This window comes from Callithrix jacchus, chromosome 22 (genome assembly GCF_049354715.1).
Source record: "Callithrix jacchus isolate 240 chromosome 22, calJac240_pri, whole genome shotgun sequence".
Classification (NCBI taxonomy): Eukaryota; Metazoa; Chordata; class Mammalia; order Primates; family Cebidae; genus Callithrix; species Callithrix jacchus.
Window position 1 is genome coordinate 19374682 of NC_133523.1, and position 20609 is coordinate 19395290.

Consider the following 20609-nt stretch of genomic DNA (forward strand, 5'->3'; position numbering starts at 1 on the left):
TCTCCTGCCTCAGCCTCCTGAGTAGCTGGGGTGACAGGTGCACGCCACCACACCCAGCTCATTTTTGTATTTTTCGTAGACAGTTTCACCATGTTGGCCAGGATGGTCTCGATCTCCTGACCTTGTCATCCGCCCAACTCAGTCTCCCAAAGTACTCGGATTATAGGCCGCGCCCTGCCTTCAACATTTTTAACATGTTAAATACTACTGTGCATTCAGTGAAGTGTTATCATACCACAACCTTTAACCTCTTCCAACTTACTAAAGAATATAGGTAAAAGATGGTAACAATATGCTATTTAGTAATATAATGAAATAACATCTCTAGTGACTTTTCTGTGTTAGTGGCTTTCAGCTGCAAAGAAGTTGAGGAATATTTTTTCTATACGTAAAATTTTTATTGTTTTTGTTTAAATTTATTTTAATTTTCACATCATTTTGAAAAATTTCTATGAAGTATTTCACTGCTAATGTCATGAGGTTGCATTGTGTCTGTAGATTATTTTGTGTCATAGAAATATTTAACAATAATGCAAGTTCATGAATAATTATCTTAGTATGTATTACTTAATTTATATTATGTCTTTTATTGTAAAATGTATTCTTTTCATAACCAATATGAATCTCACCAATAGGATTTCTTTTATGGATAGAAAAGTTTGAAATGTTGTCAAAGGCATATGTCACATGTTTCGGCTTTGTAGAGTTTCTCTCCAGTATGAATTATTTCATGTCTTTTAAGAACTAAGGACTAGTTAAGGGTCTTGCCATATTTTTCACCCTTACAGGGTTTCTCTTCGGTGTGGATTTTCTTATGCTTAGTAAGATATGAATACCGGATATAGGTTTTGTCACATTCTCCACATCTGTATGGTTTCTCTCTTGTATGAATTCTCCTATGTCTAGTAAGGTATAAGCATATGGTAAAGGCTTTGCCACATTTTTCACATCTGTAGGGTTTCTCTCCAGTATGAATTCTCCTATGCATAGTAAGGTATGAGGATAGAGTAAAGCCTTTGCCACATTCTTCACATTTGTAGGGTCTCTCTCCAGTATGAATTCTTTTATGAACAGTAAGGTATGATAGTTTTTTAAAGTCTTTGTCACATTCTTCACATTTGTAGGGTCTCTCTCCAGTATGAATTCTTTTATGAACAGTAAGGTATGATAGTTTTTTAAAGTCTTTGCCACATTCTTCACATTTGTAGGGTTTCTCTTCAGTATGAACTATTTTATGATTAGTAAGCTCTGATGGTTGTTTAAAGGCTTTGCCACATTCTTCACATTTGTGAGGTTTCTCTCCAGTATGAATTCTCTGATGTATAGTAAGAACCGAGTACTTGCAAAAGCCTTTGCCACATTCTTCACATCTGTAGGGTTTCTCTCCTGTATGAATTCTCCTATGTCTAGTAAGGTTTATGTGTCGGTTAAAACCTCTGCCACATTCTTGACATCTGCAGGGTTTCTCTGCAGCGTGAATTCTCTTATGTCTAGTAAGGAGAAATGACCGGGTAAACGCTTTGCCGCATTCTTCACATTTGTAGGGTCTCTCCCCTGTATGAAATTTCTTATGATTAGTAAGGTTTAAGGAGTGTTTATAAGCTTTGCCACAGTCTTCACATTTGTAGGGTTTCTCTCCAGTGTGAATTCTCTTATGTGAACTAAGGTTTGAGTATAGTTTAAAAGCTCTGCCACATTCTTGACATCTGTAGGGTTTCTCTCCAGTATGAATTCTCTTATGTCTAGTAAGGTATGAGGATAGAGTAAAGCATTTACCACATTCTTCACATCTGTAGGGTTTCTCTCCAGTGTGAATTCTCTTATGTTTAGTAAGGTATGAGGATAGAGTAAAGCCTTTGCCACATTCTTCACATTTGTAGGGTTTCTCTCCAGTATGAATCCTTTTATGATTAGTAAGGAGTGAGTACTGGTTAAAAGTTTTCCCACATTCCTCACACTGGTAAAAATTCTCTCTAATATGAATTATTTTATGTTGACTTAGGTGTAAAAGCATGTAAAATGATTTGCCACATTTTTTACATTTGAAAGGTCTCTTTTCAGTAGGTCTTGTCTTCTGTCTATTTGAATTTAAGAATTTATGAAAGACTTTCACATCTTTATCACATTGAAATATTTTGCTTCTGTCAGTTTTCAAACACTGGTTTAGTTCATTATAACCTTCCTTGTGCACATTAAACTTATTCACTCTTTTACAACCTTTTCGTAACTGTAAATCCTTATGTCCACATTTTCCATTTTCTCTCAGTGTTACTTCTTGAAAAGAATCTTTTATTCCCAGCTTTGGCCAAAGGTCTTGACCAAAATGAGAACATAGAACTGAAAGAAATAAAAATAAGAAATTACTTCACTTACTAGACTCAGATAAATATATGCTACAATTCTAACCTGTAACATTATTATTATTATTATTTTATTTATTTTTTTTTTCAGACGCAGTTTCGCTCTTGTTACCCAGGCTGGAGTGCAATGGCACGATCTCGGCTCACCGCAACCTCCGCCTCCTGGGTTCAGGCAATTCTCCTGCCTCAGCCTCCTGAGTAGCTGGGATGACAGGCACATGCCACCACGCCCAGCTAATTTACCTGTAACATTATAAAAACTACATAAACAAGATAGTATATAAAAATACAAGAGGCCCTAGTTTTTCAAAGGCATTTATATGTAACAAAAACTAACCACAATACTTCTGAGAGAAAATAATAAATGAGCTAAGTGTTTCAAGTGCCCAAGTGAGCACTAAAGCCACATAAAAGGAGGAAACAAAAGGAAGGGGGGAGTTTGTTACATTTACTCAGCATTAGTTCTTAAATTTATTTTTTCTGTTCCCTGCCCCTCCCCCCACAGTCCCTTAAATTTTAAGTAAAAAGCAAAAAACTTTAGACAAGCCAGGCGTGGCGGCTCACACCTGTAATCCAAGTGCTTTGGAGGCCTATGCGGGCGGATCACCTGAGATCAGGAGTTGAAGATCAGCCAGACCAACATGGTGAAACCCGTGTTTAAAAAAAAAAGCAAGAAAGGAAAAAACTTTTAGAGAAAACACATTTTAAGAACATGTCTCAGGGACTCTCAGAATCTCTGACCCGGACAATTGTTCAAAGTAGGCCAGGAGAAAGCCATATAACAGAGATTCAAATAGGTTAACTTTTTTTAATGTTTAAATTTTAATGAAAGATTACAACGTTAAAATAAGGCAATGTCGTTTGAACAAAAATAAAAAATTTTCAGAAAGATTAAAAATTGATGTATAATTTTGAACACCAAAAATAAATTTAAATAATACTCAATTGAACTGTGAACACAGAGAAGTATAGAAAATTAGAAAACTCAAAATAACAAAAATATTGAAAATATTAGAAAAGCAGGTCAGACACAGTGGCTGAGGCCTGTAATCCCATCACTTTGGGAGGCCAAGGCGGGCATATCACGAGATCAGGAGATCGAGACTAAGTTGGCCAACATAGTGCAACGCTGTCTTTACTAAAAATCCACAAATTAGCTCGGTGTGCCGACAGGGGCCTATAATTTCAGCTACCTGAGAGGCCAAGGTAAGAGAATTGCTTGAACCAGGAAGGCAGAGAATGCAGTGAGCCAGGATTGCACCACTGCACTCCAGCCTTGTGACAGAGCGAGACTTAATTTAAAAAATAAAATAAAAAAGAAAAACAGAAAAGAGGTAAAAATATAAAGAGGAATAACTAAAAAACCTTTTAAAAAATGATACAAAGAAACTCAACAAACTAGGATATAGACTAACATGTTTATATCAAACAGATCTGTAAGCACAATTTTAAAAGTCAGAGAAAAGAGGATCTTGTAAGCTGCAAGGCAAAACTGACGAGTGGGCCGGGTGTGGTAGCCCATGCATGTAAACCCAGCGTGTTGGGAGAACGAGGCAGGCGGATCGCCTGGAATCAGTTGTTTAAGACCACACTATGCAACATGAGGAAATGCCATCTCTACTAGAAATACAAACTTAGCCAGGAGTGGTGGTGTATCCCTGTAATATTGGCAATGAAGGCTAAGGCAGGAGAAATGCTTGAACTCAGGAGGCAGAGGTTGCAGTGAGACAAAATTGTTCCATTGCACACCAGCCTGGGCAACAAGAGCAAAACTCCACTCCACAAAAAATAAAAATAAAAACAACTTAGAAATGTACCAATACATGGAAATAAAACAACACACTCATCAGCATGCTCCTGTTCAAAGATGGAAATAATATTTTTAAATGCTCATACGCTCAATGTAATGTACAGATTTAATGAAATGTTTTTCAATTTTTGAGCAAATAGAAATAGCAACCTCAAAAGTATATGGAATCTCAAGAGACAATGAAGTACACAACAGTCTTCCAAAGAAGAAACAATAATAAAGGCATTACAGTTTCTGATTTGAACACACATTACAGGCCAGGCACAGTGTGCATGCCTGTAATCCCAGCACTTTGGGAGGCTTAGGTGGGTGGATCGCCTGAGGTTGGGAATTCAAGACCAGGCTGGCCAACATGCTAAAATCCTGTCTCTACTAAAAATTCAAAAAAATTAGTTGAGCATAGTGGTGGGCACCTGTAATCACAGCTATTTGGGAGACTGAGGCATGAGAGTTGCTTGAACCCAGGAGACAGAGGTTGCAGTAAGCCAGGATGACACAACTGCACTCCAGCCTGGATGATGGGATGAGACTAAGTTTTACAAGAAAAAAAAAAAAAAGACAAAGAAAGAAAGACAAACACATTATAAAGCTAGAGAATTAAAAGAATCTTGGGGTAGAGCACAGTCACTCATGCCTGTAATCCCAACATTTTTGGAGGTCAACACAGGAGAATCACTTTGAAGTCAGGAGTTTGAAACCAGCCTGGTCAACATGGTGAAACGCCCTATCTCCTAAATAGACAAAAATTTGCCAAGCATGCTGGCAGATGCCTATAATCCCAGCTCCTCAATTGGCAAGGGCAGAAAAATAACTTGAGCCCAAAAGGCAGAGGTTGCAGTTAGCCACAATCATGCCATTCATCCCACTCCAGCCTGGGTCACAACCCAGAGCAGCCACAGGGGCTCTCAGATGACGACATTATGAGGGACAGTGGGTCCGATCAGGATTTGAACTGAGTAGGGGTGCGGGCTTTTACACAGAGTAAAACTCTATCTATAAAAAAAAAAGAAAAAAAGAAAAAGGAAGACATTAAAAAAACACAATTCAGCATGGCGCAGTGGCTGATGCCTATAATCACAGCACTTTGGGAGGCCGAGGCGCTTGGATCACGAGGTCAAAACATCGAGACCATTCTGGTCAACGTGGTGAAACCCTGTCTCTACTAAAAATAAAAATAAAAAAATTAGCTGGGCACGGTGATGCGTGCCTGTACTCCCAGCAACTCTGGAAGCTGAGGCAGGATAATTGCCTGAACCCGGGAGGCAGAGGTTGCAGTGAGCCGAGATCCTGCCATTGCACTCCAGCCTCGATAACAAGAGTGAAACTGCATCTCAAAACAAAAAAACCACAATTCAGTATCAGTATAATCATTATGTGATATAGCTGGCCTAGAATTAGAACCAGTACAATGCCATTTTAAAATGGGAAAACTGTTTCCATTCTCACAATGACTACTAGCCATGGCTTCTGTAAACTACTAAGATTACCTTGCAAAATGCAAAGAGAGGACAAGCTGCATACTTTCTCTTATCTGTAACTGCCAGAATTGCTGGCCTTTGTTTACCGAAGTAAGCACCCCCAGATAATTCCATCCTGGCGCCAAGTAACCTAAAATTATGTGGACCCCACACCTGTCCAAAAAATGTATAAACTAATGTTTACCTTGACCTCTGTAAACCACTTAAGTGGCAATCAGAATGACAAAAGTCCCCTGGCCCTTGGAATATCTGGAGCCCCCTCACCCTCCTCTCAGCCTAGGAAGTGATTGACAGCTTTCATTCCCATCTCCGGTCCTCACCCCCACTCCCAAGGTGGTTTTGTGGGTATAAAAAGGTCAATAAACCCTGCAATTTGATATACTTTTGTTCTGGTGTTGACTTTCTGTGCTAAGTTCAATGCAACAATTATAACATGAATGAATAAAACAGGCAGCACAGATATAAACTATCATGTACATACTAATATGAAGAGTTATTGGCATACCCATAATGATCGCAGCATTACTACTGAAAGCCAATAGGTAAAAGCAATTCAAAGTTCTGTAACCAAATTATGCAGTAGATACAAATTTAAAATATAAAAATACTCTTTTATCACACAGAATTTTATAAGCAGGATATATTCTAACAACTATAAAGATAAATTTTGACATTATGCAAAACGAAGTCAGTCAGCCACAAAAAAGACAAACATTATATGAAATATATGAAGCAGTTACACACTTAGAAAAATAAAACAGAATGGTAGTGTTTGGAAATTTTGAGAAAATCAGAAAAATTTGTTGTAGTTGAAGGTGTATTAAGATTAAGGTTTGCAAAATGAAAAAACTGTAGAGATATGTTGCATAACATTGTCAATATAATATGAGAGAACAAAATATTAAAAAATATGTGATACCCTGGAACGGTGGCTCAAGCCTGTAATCACAGCACTTTGGGAGGCCGAGGCGGGTGGATCATAAAATCAAGAGATCGAGACCATCCTGGTCAACATGGCGAAACCCCGTCTCTACTAAAAATACAAAAAATTAGCTGGGATGGGGGTGCGTGCCTGTAGTCCCAGCTACTCAGGAGGCTGAGGCAGGAGAATTGCCTGAACCCAAAAGGCGGAGGTTATGGTGAGCCGAGATCACGCCATTGCACTCCAGCCTGGGTAACAACAGAGAAACTCCGTCTCAAAAAAAAAAAAAAAAAAGGACAGTCTGAGAAACACTGACTCTGCATATTAAACAGAACGCGGTGCTGGACAGCATAATGAAACCATATATAAATACAAAGCTCTCTATTAAATGTAAATATACAGAAACACATGGAATGTTTTACTATCATAATGGCGGTGCATAAAATCCTTAAGCACAAAGACTAATCACATCACATCATTAAACAAGATCAGCAAGTCTCCCACATAACCAGTTAGCACCATAAAGACAAATTCACACAAAACAATATTAACCTTTAATGTAAATGGGCTAAGTGCCCCAATTAAAAGACACAGAATGGCAAGCTAAATAAAGAGTCAAGACTCATTGGTGTGCTTTATTCAAGAGACCCAACTCATATGCAGACACACATAACCTCAAAATAAAAAAAAGGGGAAATTTTACAAATAAAATAAAATAAGAAAAAAAGCTAGGTTTGCCATCACAGTTTCTAATGAAACAGACTTTAAACCAACAAAGATGAAAGAAAGACAAGAGTGCCAGGGCACGGTGGCTCACACCTAAAATCCCAGCACTTTGGGAGGCTGAGGCGGGTGAATCACGAGGTCAAGAGATCGAGACCATCCTTGTCAACAAACTGAAACCTCATCTCTACTAAAAATACAAACATAAGCTGGGCATGGTGGTGCGCGCCTGTAGTGCCAGCTACTCCGGAGGCTGAGGCAGGAGAATCGCTTGAACCCAGAAGGCAAAGGTTGCGGTGAACCGAGATTGTGCCATTGCACTCCAGGCTGGGTAACAAGAGTGAAACTCCATCTCAAAAAAAAAGGAAGAAAGAAAACACACTCATAGAGACCTACAAAGAGACTTCGCTCACACAATAATAGTTAGAGACTTTAACATTTCACTGCCAATAATAGACAGATAATTAAGAAATAAAAGTAGCAAGAAAAATCAGGACTTGAACTCGGCTCTGGGACAAGTGGACCTGACAGAATCTTCAGCCAAAAATAACAAAATACACATTCTTCCCAGTGCCACACAGCACTTATTCTTAAGTTGATCACATAATTGGAGGTAAAACACTTCTCAGAAATGCAAAAGGACTGAAATCATAACAATTTCTCACATCACAGTGTGATCAAATTAGAACTCACAACTAAGGCTAGATGTCGTGGCTGAAGCCTGTAATCCTAGCACTTTGGAAGGTGGAGGCAGGTGGATCATGAGGTCAGGAGATAGAGACCATCCTGGCTAACATGGTAAAACTTCATCTCTACTAAAAATACAAAAAATTAGCCAGACTGGTGACACGTGCCTTTAGCCAGCTACGCAAGAGGCTGAGGCAGCTGAATTGTTTAAACCCAGGGGCAGAGGTTTTACTCAGCCACGATCTCACCATCACATGCCAACCTGGGTGACAGAGTAAGACACTGTCTAAAAACAAAAAAACAAAACCTCCTTTCCAAGCGCGGTGGCTCACATCTGTATCTCAGCACTTTGGGAGGCCAAAGTGGGCAGGTCACGAGGTCAGGAGCTTGAGGACCAGCCTGGGAAACATGATGAAACCCCGTCTCTACTAAATATACAAAAATTAGCCGGGGGTGGTGGTGAATGCCTGTAATCCCTGCTACCTGGGAGGCTGAGGCAAAAGAATCACTTGAAACTGGAAGACAGAGGTTGCAATGAGCCTGGATTGTGCCCCTACAGTCCAGACTACTTGAAAGAGTGAAAATTTGTCTTCAAAAAACAACAAAATAACAAAAAACATTCACAACCACAAAACCACATGGAACTTGAACAACCTGCTCCTGAATGACTTCTGGGTAAACAATGAAATTAAATCAGAAATCATGAAAATCTTTGAAACCAATGAGAAAGACAGAAAAGGTGGGACTTTTCCTTAATTTACTCTATGAGGTCAGCATCATTCTGATAACAAAACGTGACAAAGATATTACAAATAAAGAAAACTTAAAGCCAATCATCTCTAATAAACATTCATGCAAACATTCTCAATAAAATAAACAATTAACTCAAGGTGAATTATAGACTTAAATGTGAAACCCAAAAGTATAAGAACCCTAAAACAAACTCTAGGCAATACCATTCAACACAGGTAAGAGCCAAGATTTCATAATGAAAACTCCGAAAGCATTTGCAACACAAGGAAACATTGATAAATGGGATCTAATTAAGCTAAAGAGCTTCTTCACAGCAAAAGAAACTGTCATCAGAGTGAACAAACAAGCTATAGGATAAAATAACATTTTTGCAACCTATCCAGTTAACAAAGATTAATATCCAGAGTCTACAGCAAACTTGAACAACTTTGCAAAAATAAAACAACTCTATTTAGAAGTGGGCAAAGTCAGGTGCGGTGGCTCACGCCTGTAATTCCAGCACTTTAGGAGGCCGAGGTGTGTGGATCACGAGGTCAAGAGATTGAGACCATCCTGGTAAACAAAGTGAAACCATCTCTACTAAAAATACCAAAATTGGCTGGGCATGGTGGTGTGCGCCTGTAGTCCCAGCTACTCAGGAGGCTGAGGCAGGAGAATTGCTTGAACCCAGGAGGCGGAGGTTGCGGTGAGCCGAGATTGTGCCATTGCACTCCAGCCTGGGCTACAACAGTGAAACTCCAGCTCAAGAAAAAAAACAAACGAAAGAGTGGGCAAAGAACAGGAAGAGACGCTTCTCAAAAGAAGACATGTGGCCAAAAAACATGAAAAAAAGCTCAACATTGGTGATCATTAGACAAATGCAAATCAAAATCAGAATGAGATACCATCTCACAGCAGTCAAAATGGTGACTACTAAAAAGCCAAGAACAACAGATGCTGGTGACGCTGTGGAGACACACAAATGCTTTTAACACTGTTCGTGGAAATGTGAAGACACTATGGCGGCTCCTCAAAGACCTAAAAGCAGACAGACCATTTGACCCAGCAATCTCATTACTAGATATAAACCCCAGAAATATAAATTATTCCATTATAAAGATACGTGGATGTGTATGTTCATTGCAGCACTATTCACAACAGCAAAGACTTGGAATTAATCCAAATGCCCATCAATGATAGACTGCATTAAGAAAATGTGGAACATATACACCATAGGATACTATGCAGCCATAAAAAAAAAGATAGTGTACTTTCAGAAATATGGATAAAGCTGGAAACCATTATCCTTAGTAAACTAATGCAGGAACAGAAAAAAAAACAGCAAATGCTCTCACTTATCAGTGGAAGCTGAACAATAAGAACACACAGACATATAAAGGGAAACAACATACACTGGGGCCGGTTGTGGGAGAGAGAGAGAGAATCAGGATATTTAGGTAATGCATGCAGGGCTTAATACCTAGGTGATGGGTTGATAGGTGCAGTAAACCACCATGGCACACATTTACCTATAATAAACCTGCATGTCCTGCACATATATCCCAGAATGTAAAATAAAATAGAAGAAAAAATAAACCGGCTGGGATCAGTGGCACACACCTATAATCCCAGCACTTTGGGAGGCCGAGGCGGGTGGATCACGAGGTCAAAAGATCGAGACCATCCTGGTCAACAAGGTGAAACCTCATCTCTACTAATAATACAAAAATTAGCTGGGCATGGTGGTGCGCGCGCGCCTGTAGTCCCAGCTACTCAGGAGGCTGAGGCAAAAGAACTGCTTGAACCCAGAAGGCGGAGGTTGCGGTGAGCCGAGATCGTACCATTGCACTCCAGTCTGGGTAACAACAGCGAAACTTCGTCTCAAAAAAAATAAAAAAATAAAATAAACCAATAATACCAATACTGCTAATAGTAAATTCATTTCTGTAAGCAACCATTTTAAGCATATGTTAATTCAACTATTTGAATAAGAAATGTAATCTCAGGACTTTGGGAGGTCAAAGAGGGCTGAACACTTTAACTCACGAGTTTGAAACCAGACTGGACAACATGACAAAAACCTCTCTCTACCAAAAAACTTGCTGGGCATAATGACACATTTTTTTCTTTTTTTCCGAGATGCAGTCTCATTCTGGTCACTGAAGCTGGAGTGCACTGGTATGATCTCAGCTCACTGCAACCTCTGCCTCCTGGGTTCAAGCTATTTTTCTACCATCCTTCCAAGTAGCTGGGATGACAGGCACGCGTCACTACGCCTGGCTAATTTTTGAATTTTTAGTAGAGACGAGGTCTCACCATTTGGCCTGGCTGGTCTTGAACATCTGACCTCAGGGTGATCCACCTGCCTTAGGCTTCCAAACTGCTGGGGTTATGGGCCTGAGCCACTGCGCCCAGCCCCTGATGACACATATTTGCAACCCAGCTACTCAAGAAGCTGGAATGAGATCATGTGAGTTTGGGAGGTTGAGACCAAAGTGAGCTGTGATCATTCCACTGCAAATCAGTCTAGTTGACACAGTGAGGTTTTTTTTTTTCTTTTAATTTTTACAAGAGGTCTTGCCTTGTCACCCAGGCTGGAGTGCAATGGCGGGTGGGTTCTCAGGTCATGGCAACCTCTACCTCCTAGGTTCAAGCAATTGTCCTGCCTCAGCCTCTTGAGATGCTAGAATTACACAGGTATGGACAGGCACGGTGGCTCACACCTGTAATCCTAGCACTTTGGGAGGCCAAGGTGGGTGGATCACCTCAGGTCAGGAGGTCAAGAACAGCCTGGCCAACACTGTGAAACCCCATCTTAAAAAAAAAAAAAAAAAAAATTACACCGGTGTGTGCCACCATATCGGCTTATTCTTTGTATCTCTAGTAGAGATGGGGTTTCACCATGTTGGTCAGGCTGGTCCCAAACCCCTGACATCATGATCCACCCACCTCCGCCTACTAAAGTGATGGGATTACAGAATGTGTGAGGTGAAGAAGCCAGGTTCTTTTAATGAACCTGCTCTCATTTTAATTAATGGAGTGAAAACTTTCTGATTATCAAACAGATGGTGCCAAGGCATTTATGAGGAACTTGCCTCCATGACCTAAACACTTCCCAGCAGGTTCCACATCCAAAACTGACTTAGGATTACATTGTAGCATCAGGTTTGCAGAACACGGACTTCCAAACCATACCATAGACCAACTAGGCTTCACAGACATATACAAAACTTTCCACTCAAAAGCCAAAGAATACGCAATATTCTTCATTGCACTAGATGTATTCTGTTACAAAATATAGCAAGTCTTATTAAAGAATACCAGCTGGGGTAGTGGCTAATACCTATAATCATAACAATTTGGAAGATGAAAGTGAGGAAATCACTTGGCGCCAGAAGTTTGAGACCAGCCTAAATAACAGTGAGACCTTGTCCCTACCAATAATTAAAAAATCAGCAAGGCATGGTTATGCATGTCGGTAGTCTCAGCTACTTGGGAGGCTTAGGTAAAAAGATCGTGTGAATCAGGAAGGCTGAGGCTTTAATGAGCCAAAATTATGCCACTATTCTGCACCCTGGGTGACAAGTTTGATCCTGTCTCAAAATAACAACAACAAATAATTTAAGACCAAAATCATACACTGTGTGTTTCCTACCAAAACTAAATGAAACTAAAAATTAAAAGCAAAAGAAAAGTGGCAAATCCAAGAATAAATAAAAATAAAACACACAGGGTGAGTGTGGTGGCTCACACCTGTAATACTGGCATTTTGGGAGGCTGAGGCGGGAGGATTCTTGAGCCCAAGAGTTTAAAGTTAGCCTGGGCTAGGCTGGCCACAGTGGCTCAAGCCTGTAATGCCATCACCTTGGGAAACTGAGGCAGGTCAGCAGTTTGAAACCAGCCTGGCCAATATGGTGAAACCCTGTCTCTACTAAGAATAGAAAAATTAGCTTGGCGTAGTGGCGCAAGCCTGTAGTCCCAGATACTTTTGGGAGACTGAGGCAGAATAATCACTTCAACTTAAAAGGCACAGGGTGGAGTGATCCAAGATTGCACCACTACACTCCAACCTGGGTAGCAGAATGAGACTCCGTCTCAAAAAATAAATAAATAAATAAATAAGGGGGATGTAGACTGCAAACCACCATGGCATGTGTGTGCCTATGCAATAACCCTGCAGGATGTGCACATGTACCCCAGAGCTTAAAGTACAATTTTTTAAAAAAAGAAAAAACAAAACAAAATAATTAAAGAAATTACCCTGGGCAATATAGAAAAGCTCTGTCTCCTAAAAATGAAAAAAAACTGAAACACACTCTTCATCATATACTTGCTCAAGAATCAAACAATTTAATTATGTTAAAATGTCAATACAACCTACAGTGGTGAACAACTTAAATATAATCTATAAAAATCACAATAGCCAGAACGCCGTGGCTCCTGCCTATAATCCCAGCACATTGGGAGCCTGAGGCAGGCAGATCATGAGGTCAGGAGTTTGAGACTAGCTTGGTTAACATCATGAATCCCTGTCATTACTAATAATACAAAAATTAGCTGGGTGTGGTGTCAGGCACCTGTAATCCCAGCTACTCGGGAGTCTGAGGGAGGAGAATTGCTTGAAACCAAAACTCAAAGGTTGCAGTAAGCCAAGATTGTCCCACTGCACTCCAACGTGGATGAAGAACAAAATTCCGTCAAAAATAAACAAACAAACAAATAAATAAATAAATGACAATATCACAGTTCTATTACAGAAGTATTCTTAAACATTTTAAAATTTGATTTTATTTATTTATTTTTTGAAATGGAGTTTCGCTCTTGTTATCCAGGCTGGAGTGTAATGGCGCGATCTCGGCTCACCGCAACCTCCCCCTCCTGGGTTCAGGCAACTCTCCTGACTCAGCCTCCTGAGTAGCTGGGATTACAGGAACGCGCCACCATGCCCAGCTAATTTTTTGTATTTTCAGTAGAGACGGGGTTTCACCACGTTGACCAGGATGGTCCCGATCTCTTGACCTCGTGATCCACCCGCCTCAGCCTCCCAAAGTGCTGGGATTACAGGCTTGAGGCACCGCGCCCGGCTAAAATTTGCTTTTAAACTATATCTGGCAAAACATCCATGAAGAAGGAAAAAAAGATATCATACCTTTTGATTTTAAAACACATTAAAACCTATAGTAACCAAAACAGTGTGATACTGGTACAAAGGAAGATGAAAGAAAGAATGAAAGAAGAGAATAAAGGACCCAGAAATAAAGCCTTCTGTATATGATTACATGATCTTTCCTAAAGTTGCTATGAACACACAATAAAAATAATCTTCTCAAAAAGTGTTAAAAACTGAATATCAACATAATTTGAAAAATAGACATTAAAAAAAAACAAATCTCTTATAAATATAAAAAATATATAAAAAAGACATTATATGGGCCTAGGCACCATTTTCTTAGATATGACATTGAATGCATGAAGAACAAAGAAAATAAACAGAAAAATGTAACTATACTATACTTCAAATTTCTGCACGTTAAAAAAAATATTCAATTGAAAATGCCTTCTGGGAAGCAGGTGAAAATCTTTGCAAATCACATGTAATAGGAGTTCATGTTCACTATAAACTCCTAAAACTGAACAATAAATCAAAATAAATTTAGAAATGAGCAAAGCACTGAACAATATTTTATCAAAAACATACACAAATACGCAGGGCGTGGGATCTAACACCTGTAATCCCAGCAGTTTGGGAGGCCAACACAGGCAGATTGTGAGCTCGAGTTTGAGACCAGCCCGTCCAACATGGTGAAATCCTGTCTGTATTAAAAAAAAAAAAATGGGCCGGGCGCGGTGGCTCAAGCCTGTAATGCCAGCACTTTGGGAGGCCGAGGCGGGTGGATCACGAGGTCAACAGATCGAGACCATCCTGGTCAACATGGTGAAACCCCGTCTCTACTAAAAATACAAAAAAATTAGCTGGACGTGGTGGCGCGTGCCTGTAATCCCAGCTACTCAGGAGGCTGAGGCAGGAGAATTGCCTGAACCCAGGGGGCAGAGGTTGCAGTGAGCCGAGATCGCGCCATTGCCCTCCAGCCTGGGTAACAAGAGCGAAAGTCCATCTCAAAAAAAAAAACAAAACAAAACAAAAATTAGCCATGTGTGGTAGCATGCACCTGTAATTCCAGCTATTTGGGCAACTGAGGCAAAAGGATTGCTTGAACCTGGGAGGCAGAGGTTGCAGTGAGCTGAGATCATGCCACTGCATTTCAGCCTGGGCAACAGAGTGAGACTCCATCTCAAAAAAGAAAAAAAAAAATACACAAATGGAATACAGCATTTGAAATAAAACATGAAATATTTTGGAGAGAAACACATACAAATAAAAACAAAACGGCCTCACACCCATTACGGTGACCACTATAAAATGTTTAAAAACACCAAATCTATTCATGATTTAATAAAAATGAAACTCATGTTGATTGTTAGCAGGAAACCAAAACTCAGTCATCATTTAAAAATTTTATGTTTCTCAAATAATTAAAATGGACTTATCATCAAATAAAGCAATTTTATTTATATATCTATAGTCCAAATATGCAATAGAAGACGTGGAAGATATATTTGAACATCCGTATTTATTGGACCCATATTCACAAAAGACAAAAGGCTGAAGCAACTCAGATGTCTCTTGATTTATAAACACATCAAAAATGTCACATATACATACCGTGGAATATTATTCAGTATTTTTTTATTTGTTTTTAAAGCTACTACAAATCACTGTTATTCAGTATCGACAAAGAAAATGCTGTCACATTTTAAGGTAAACATTGCAAATATTATATCACCTATATAAACCAGTAATGAAGTGATGAATACTGTATGATTTCACTTACATGTATTAAGTAGTCATACATACAAAAACAGAAATTGGAAGGGCGTTTGTCAAGGGCTGGGGAGAGGGCAAATGGATTGTTGTCACTTAATGGGTATTCGGTTTTAGGTTCACGAGATGTAAAACTTTTAGAAGTTTTTTTTCCTAACAATGTGAATATACTTAACATGCCTGAAATGTAAAACTTCTGACAACACAGGGTCTCACTCTGTCACTCAAGCTAAAGTGAAGTGGCACAAGTAAGGCTCACTTTAGCCTCAAACTGCCAGGCTCAAGTAATCCTCCTCTCTCCATCTCCCAAGTATCTGGAGCCATAGGTGCATACCACAATGCCTATTTTTTTTTTAAATTTTTTGTAAAGAGGAAATATTTATATGTTGCCCAGGCTGGTCTTAAACTTTTGGGTTCAAGTGAACTTCCTGTCTTGGCCTCTCAAATATCTGAAACAAAAGATGTGAGCCACCTACATGTCTGACCCTGAAATGTACCCTTAAGTAGATTTAAGATGCAAAATTTCATGTTTTTACACTTTCATAAAGGAAAAACTGCAAAAAATACAGATTCATAAATGTTTTCAGAAATTACCTTCACACCACAGACATGTTTCTCTTACACAAAGAAATATGTATTCATCATTAAATACATGGTGAAAATAAGAAATGGTAAAAATATTTCCATGATTATTTGCTTATATAAAATAAAACAACCACTGAAAATCACCTAAGAAAGAAAATATACAAGTTAGGCTATAACCAATATTGGGGTCATATTTATAGATAAACAAACATATCTAATCTGTGATAGACATATGGCTATCTTTTTTTAAAAATTTATTTATTTTATTTTATATTTGTAATGAAAGATAGGAAAGAGAGGTGAAGGGAGGGAGGGAGAGAGACAGAGGGTGAGAGAGAGATATATATTGTTAAATTCTGGAGTGCAGTGGTATCATCCTAGCTCACTCACTGCAGTCTGGACACACCTTGGCTCGAGATTCTTCCACCTCAGCCTCCAGAGTACCTGGGACCACAGGAACATGGCATTCTGCGCAGATCTTTTTTTTTTTTTTTCCTTAAGAGACAGGGTTTGACCATGTTGGTCAGGCTGCTCTCAAACTCCCGACCTCAGGTGATCCGCCTGCCTCAGCCTCCCAAAGTGCTGGGATTACAGACGTGAGCCACCGTGCCCGGCGACATATGGCTATCTTTTAATTAAACCTCATATTGACTTAAAGTATACAAACAGAATTGCAAATTGACTAAAATTAAAACACATAAGAAAAAACAAAAAAACACAATAAGCTGATGTTAAGAAACCTACACTAAAAAAACCACTAATATGAAACTGCACAGCAATAAAAGACATGTTCACTGATAATAACTGGTATGCAACATTAATGTACCATTAAACAATTTCTCTAACTATAGTATTTCACTGTAACTGTACTCATGAAAGCAGGTATTCTGAATCATCGGCATGCACTGTGTGGCAGTAAAATTTCAGAGAGCATTCAGTATAATTATAAACAAAATATTCAAACGAGAAACTTTTAATAAATAAGCATCAAAAACAAACAAGTGGCCAAGTGCAGTGGCTCACATCTGTAAGCCTGGCACTTTGCGAGGCTGAGACAGGCAAATCACCTGAGGTCAGGAGTTCAAGACCAGCCTGGCCAACATGGTGAATCCCCGTTTCCAATAAAAACACAAAAAAATTCACTGGGCATGGTGGCGGGCACCTGTAATTAAAACTACTTGGGAGGCTAAGGCAGAAGAATCACTTGAACTGGGGAGGCAGAAGGTTAGCCTGGGCAACAAGATTGAAACTCTATCTCAAAAAAAAAAAAAAAAAAAGAAAGAAAAGGAAAAAAAGAAGTGATAACTTTTATGTTTTAAACATAAGCTATTTGTACACAAAATAAAATGCCTGTAATGCAACTTTAGAAGCAACGAATAGCCTTACATTGCTAAATTTAAAAGATATATTTTTTCAAAATATATTTAAAACCTCTGATATATTAAACAAATATTTAGCAATAAATTATATTATCATTTAGATATATCCTAAAACAAGCAGGAAAAAATCCTGGGTTTTTTTTTTTTTTTTTTTGCCTGAAGAAAATTTAAATTTATAAGTAACTAGTTTCTTACACATGGAGTGTCTACCAATTATCTTAATTATTTTAGGCATTACATGTACATTCTGGCATACTGTCCTAAATGTCCTAATCTAGAATTACAGATCAATTTAAAATAGAAGATAGAAAATAAAAATGTATAGCAAGAGAAACATCAGTAGGATCAAAAAATGAAAACAGCTATATTTGCTTATCCCTCCCACAACAAGAAAATGTCTCATTCATTTCTTAAATAAATGCCTTATGAGGGAGTCAAGCATCATGGCTCAAATCTATAATGACAACTACATGGTACATAGAGGTTGAAGAACTGCTTCAGGCCTGGACTTCAAGACCAGCCTGGGTAATAAAGCAAGACCTTGTCTCCAGTATAAACGCCTTCAAGAGAGCTTTGAGATTTAGGGAAGGAGTTGTGAAACTCTGCTGAAGCCCAACATTGAGGAGTGTTCCTTTTCAGAGGGCAGGTCCTCATTCATGTGGGAAACTACAGGGCCCCTGGTCTTGGCTACAGATACAGAAATGGCCTAGCCAACTTGGTCTCACTGAGAATTCTGAAGTTATTCTGAGGCCATCTCAAACTCGCCGCAGTTACAGTTGGGAAGATAATTCTGAAGTTACTCTGAAACCATCTCAAACTCCTCCCAGTTACAGTTTGGGAGAGGTCCTGGCATTCCTGAGACCTGGAGGAAGATACCCATATGTAGCCATGCAGGCAGGCCTATAGACCTTGATCTTTACTGTGGTCCCTGAAGCAGGTCACTGACTCAGTTCCAGTTCCATGGGGAACCGTTCATGGCCTATTCTGTCTATACAGAAACCCAGAAATTTTCTCTGGTACTCAGTGAAAGCCGTACTCATTCACATCCTGATATAAAGGCCGTTTTATATGGACCTGACTGTAGAAACCTACTCTAGTGCCTGCTCCACATGTAAAAGTCCTGAAGAATATTCAATTAAAAAAAACAAAACACACTGGGAATTACAACTACCTAAGCCCCTTGTAACAAGCCAACTAAATGTGGACCCTAGTGCAGACGCAGAAGCCTTGTGACCAAGTTACAACCCAATTCACTACAAACCCCGGAGGCATTTTAGAACCCTGAGAAGCCAACAAAAGATCTTTACCTCCTGATATCAGTGTATGCAAACTTGAGGAGTTGTTTGTTTTCACAGACACCAATATAAAACTATATTGTGTCCATTGTCAATGCTTCTATTTTAACACAGCACTGGAAATATGTGGCAAAATAATGAATAAAAAGTATATTTTCTTAATTCATTGAAATTGAAGACAAATTAGTAAAAAGTTGTTTGAGGAATAACCTTATACATAAAAAACTATAGATAGCTGGGTATGGTGGCGCAAGTCTGTAATCCCAGCACGTTGGTAGGCCGAGGTGGGCGGATCACAATGTCAAGAGATTGAGACAATTCTGGCCAACATGGTGAAATCTGTCTAATAAAAATACAAAAATCACCTGGGCATGGTGGCACGCATCTGTAGTCCCAGCTATTAGGGAGGCTGACACAGGAGAATCACCCCCACCCAGGAGGCAGAGGTTGCAGTGAGCCAGGATCCAGCCACTGCACTGCAGCCTCTGACAGAGTAAGATTCCATCTCAAAAAAACAAACAAACAAACAAAAAGAACAGAAAAAAGAGAGTATATTGAAATTTGCCTAAACTAATAAATATACTCATTAAATTGACAAAATACAAGATTAACAGAAATGTACAAGTTACTGTTTTATACGCTTAAAACAAGCTATTGGATACAACAGAAATAAAAAATCTTTTGTTTTGTTTTTTGAGACTGAGTCTTGCTCTGTGGCCCAGGCTGGAGTGCAATGGCACAATCTCAACTCACTGCAACTTCTGCCTCCCAAGTTTAAGCGATTCTCCTGCTTCAGACTTCTGAGTAGCTGGGATTATAGGAGCCCACCACCACTCCTGGTTAAATTTGTATATTTTCAATAGAGATCATATAGGCCAGACTGATCTCAAACTCCTGAACTCAAGTGATCCACCTGCCTTGGCCTCCAAAAGTGCTGAAATTACAGGCCTGAGGTGCCGGCCGAGAAAACAATCCCTTTCAAAATAGAATTAAAATCCTGAATTTCATTTTTTTTTTTAATTTTTTTTTTCTTTTTAGAAAGAAAAGGAAAAAAGAAAGGAGTGAAGGAGAGGAAGAGGAAGAAAAAGAGGGAGAGAAAATGGGAATATTGCTTTATTCTAAAAATGGGTATTAATAATGGCAGATCAATATTTTGTGTATTTAAAGTGGAGACTGTATATTTTGTGTATTTGAAATGGAGAGCTCTATAAATATTTATTAAGTTTACTTGTTCCGGATCTGAGTTCAAGTCCTTGTTGTCCTCATCAATTTTCTGTCTCGTTGAGTCTAAATTTCTTTATAGGTCTTATGTACTTAAGAACTTTTTTTTTCCAAAGTTCTTAGGGTGTTAGGGTCGTCAGCTCTTATCGTTGCATTGATCCTTTTAGCACTATATCTTTGTTCCTTTGAAATCTATTTTATCACATGTGAGAATAGCAACTCCTGCTTGTTATTTATTTATTTATTTTTGCTCTCCATTTTGTTGGTAAGTCTTTCCCCATCCCTTCGTTTTGGGTCTTTGTGTATCTTTGGATGTGAAATGGGTCTGGATGCAGCATACCGTTAGCTTTTGGCTCTATCTTTTGATTGGGGGATTTAGTCGACTTAAATTTAGGATTACTGCCATTTGATGTTAACTGGCTATTTTATCCATTCGTTGAGATAAATGATTCTTTATGTTGATGCTCTTTAACTTTTGGTATATTTTTAGGAAGGCTAATACTGGTTGTTCCTTTCTGTGTGTAATGCTTCTTT

At 38.9% G+C, this 20609-nt stretch overlaps 1 protein-coding gene across 11 annotated transcripts in view; it reads right to left on the reverse strand.

The window, feature by feature from the left end:
* Window positions 1-376: 376 nt before the first annotated feature.
* Window positions 377-20609, reverse strand: part of LOC100894266 (uncharacterized) — a 35726-nt gene continuing 15493 nt past the window's right edge. For all 11 annotated transcript variants that reach the window (XM_054249709.2, XM_054249707.2, XM_054249706.2 and 8 more), the window contains one exon: window positions 377-2337. In XM_054249709.2, coding sequence (XP_054105684.1) covers window positions 752-2337 — 1586 coding nt within the window. In that variant the 3' untranslated portion in view covers window positions 377-751. The remainder of the gene's footprint in view (window positions 2338-20609) is intronic.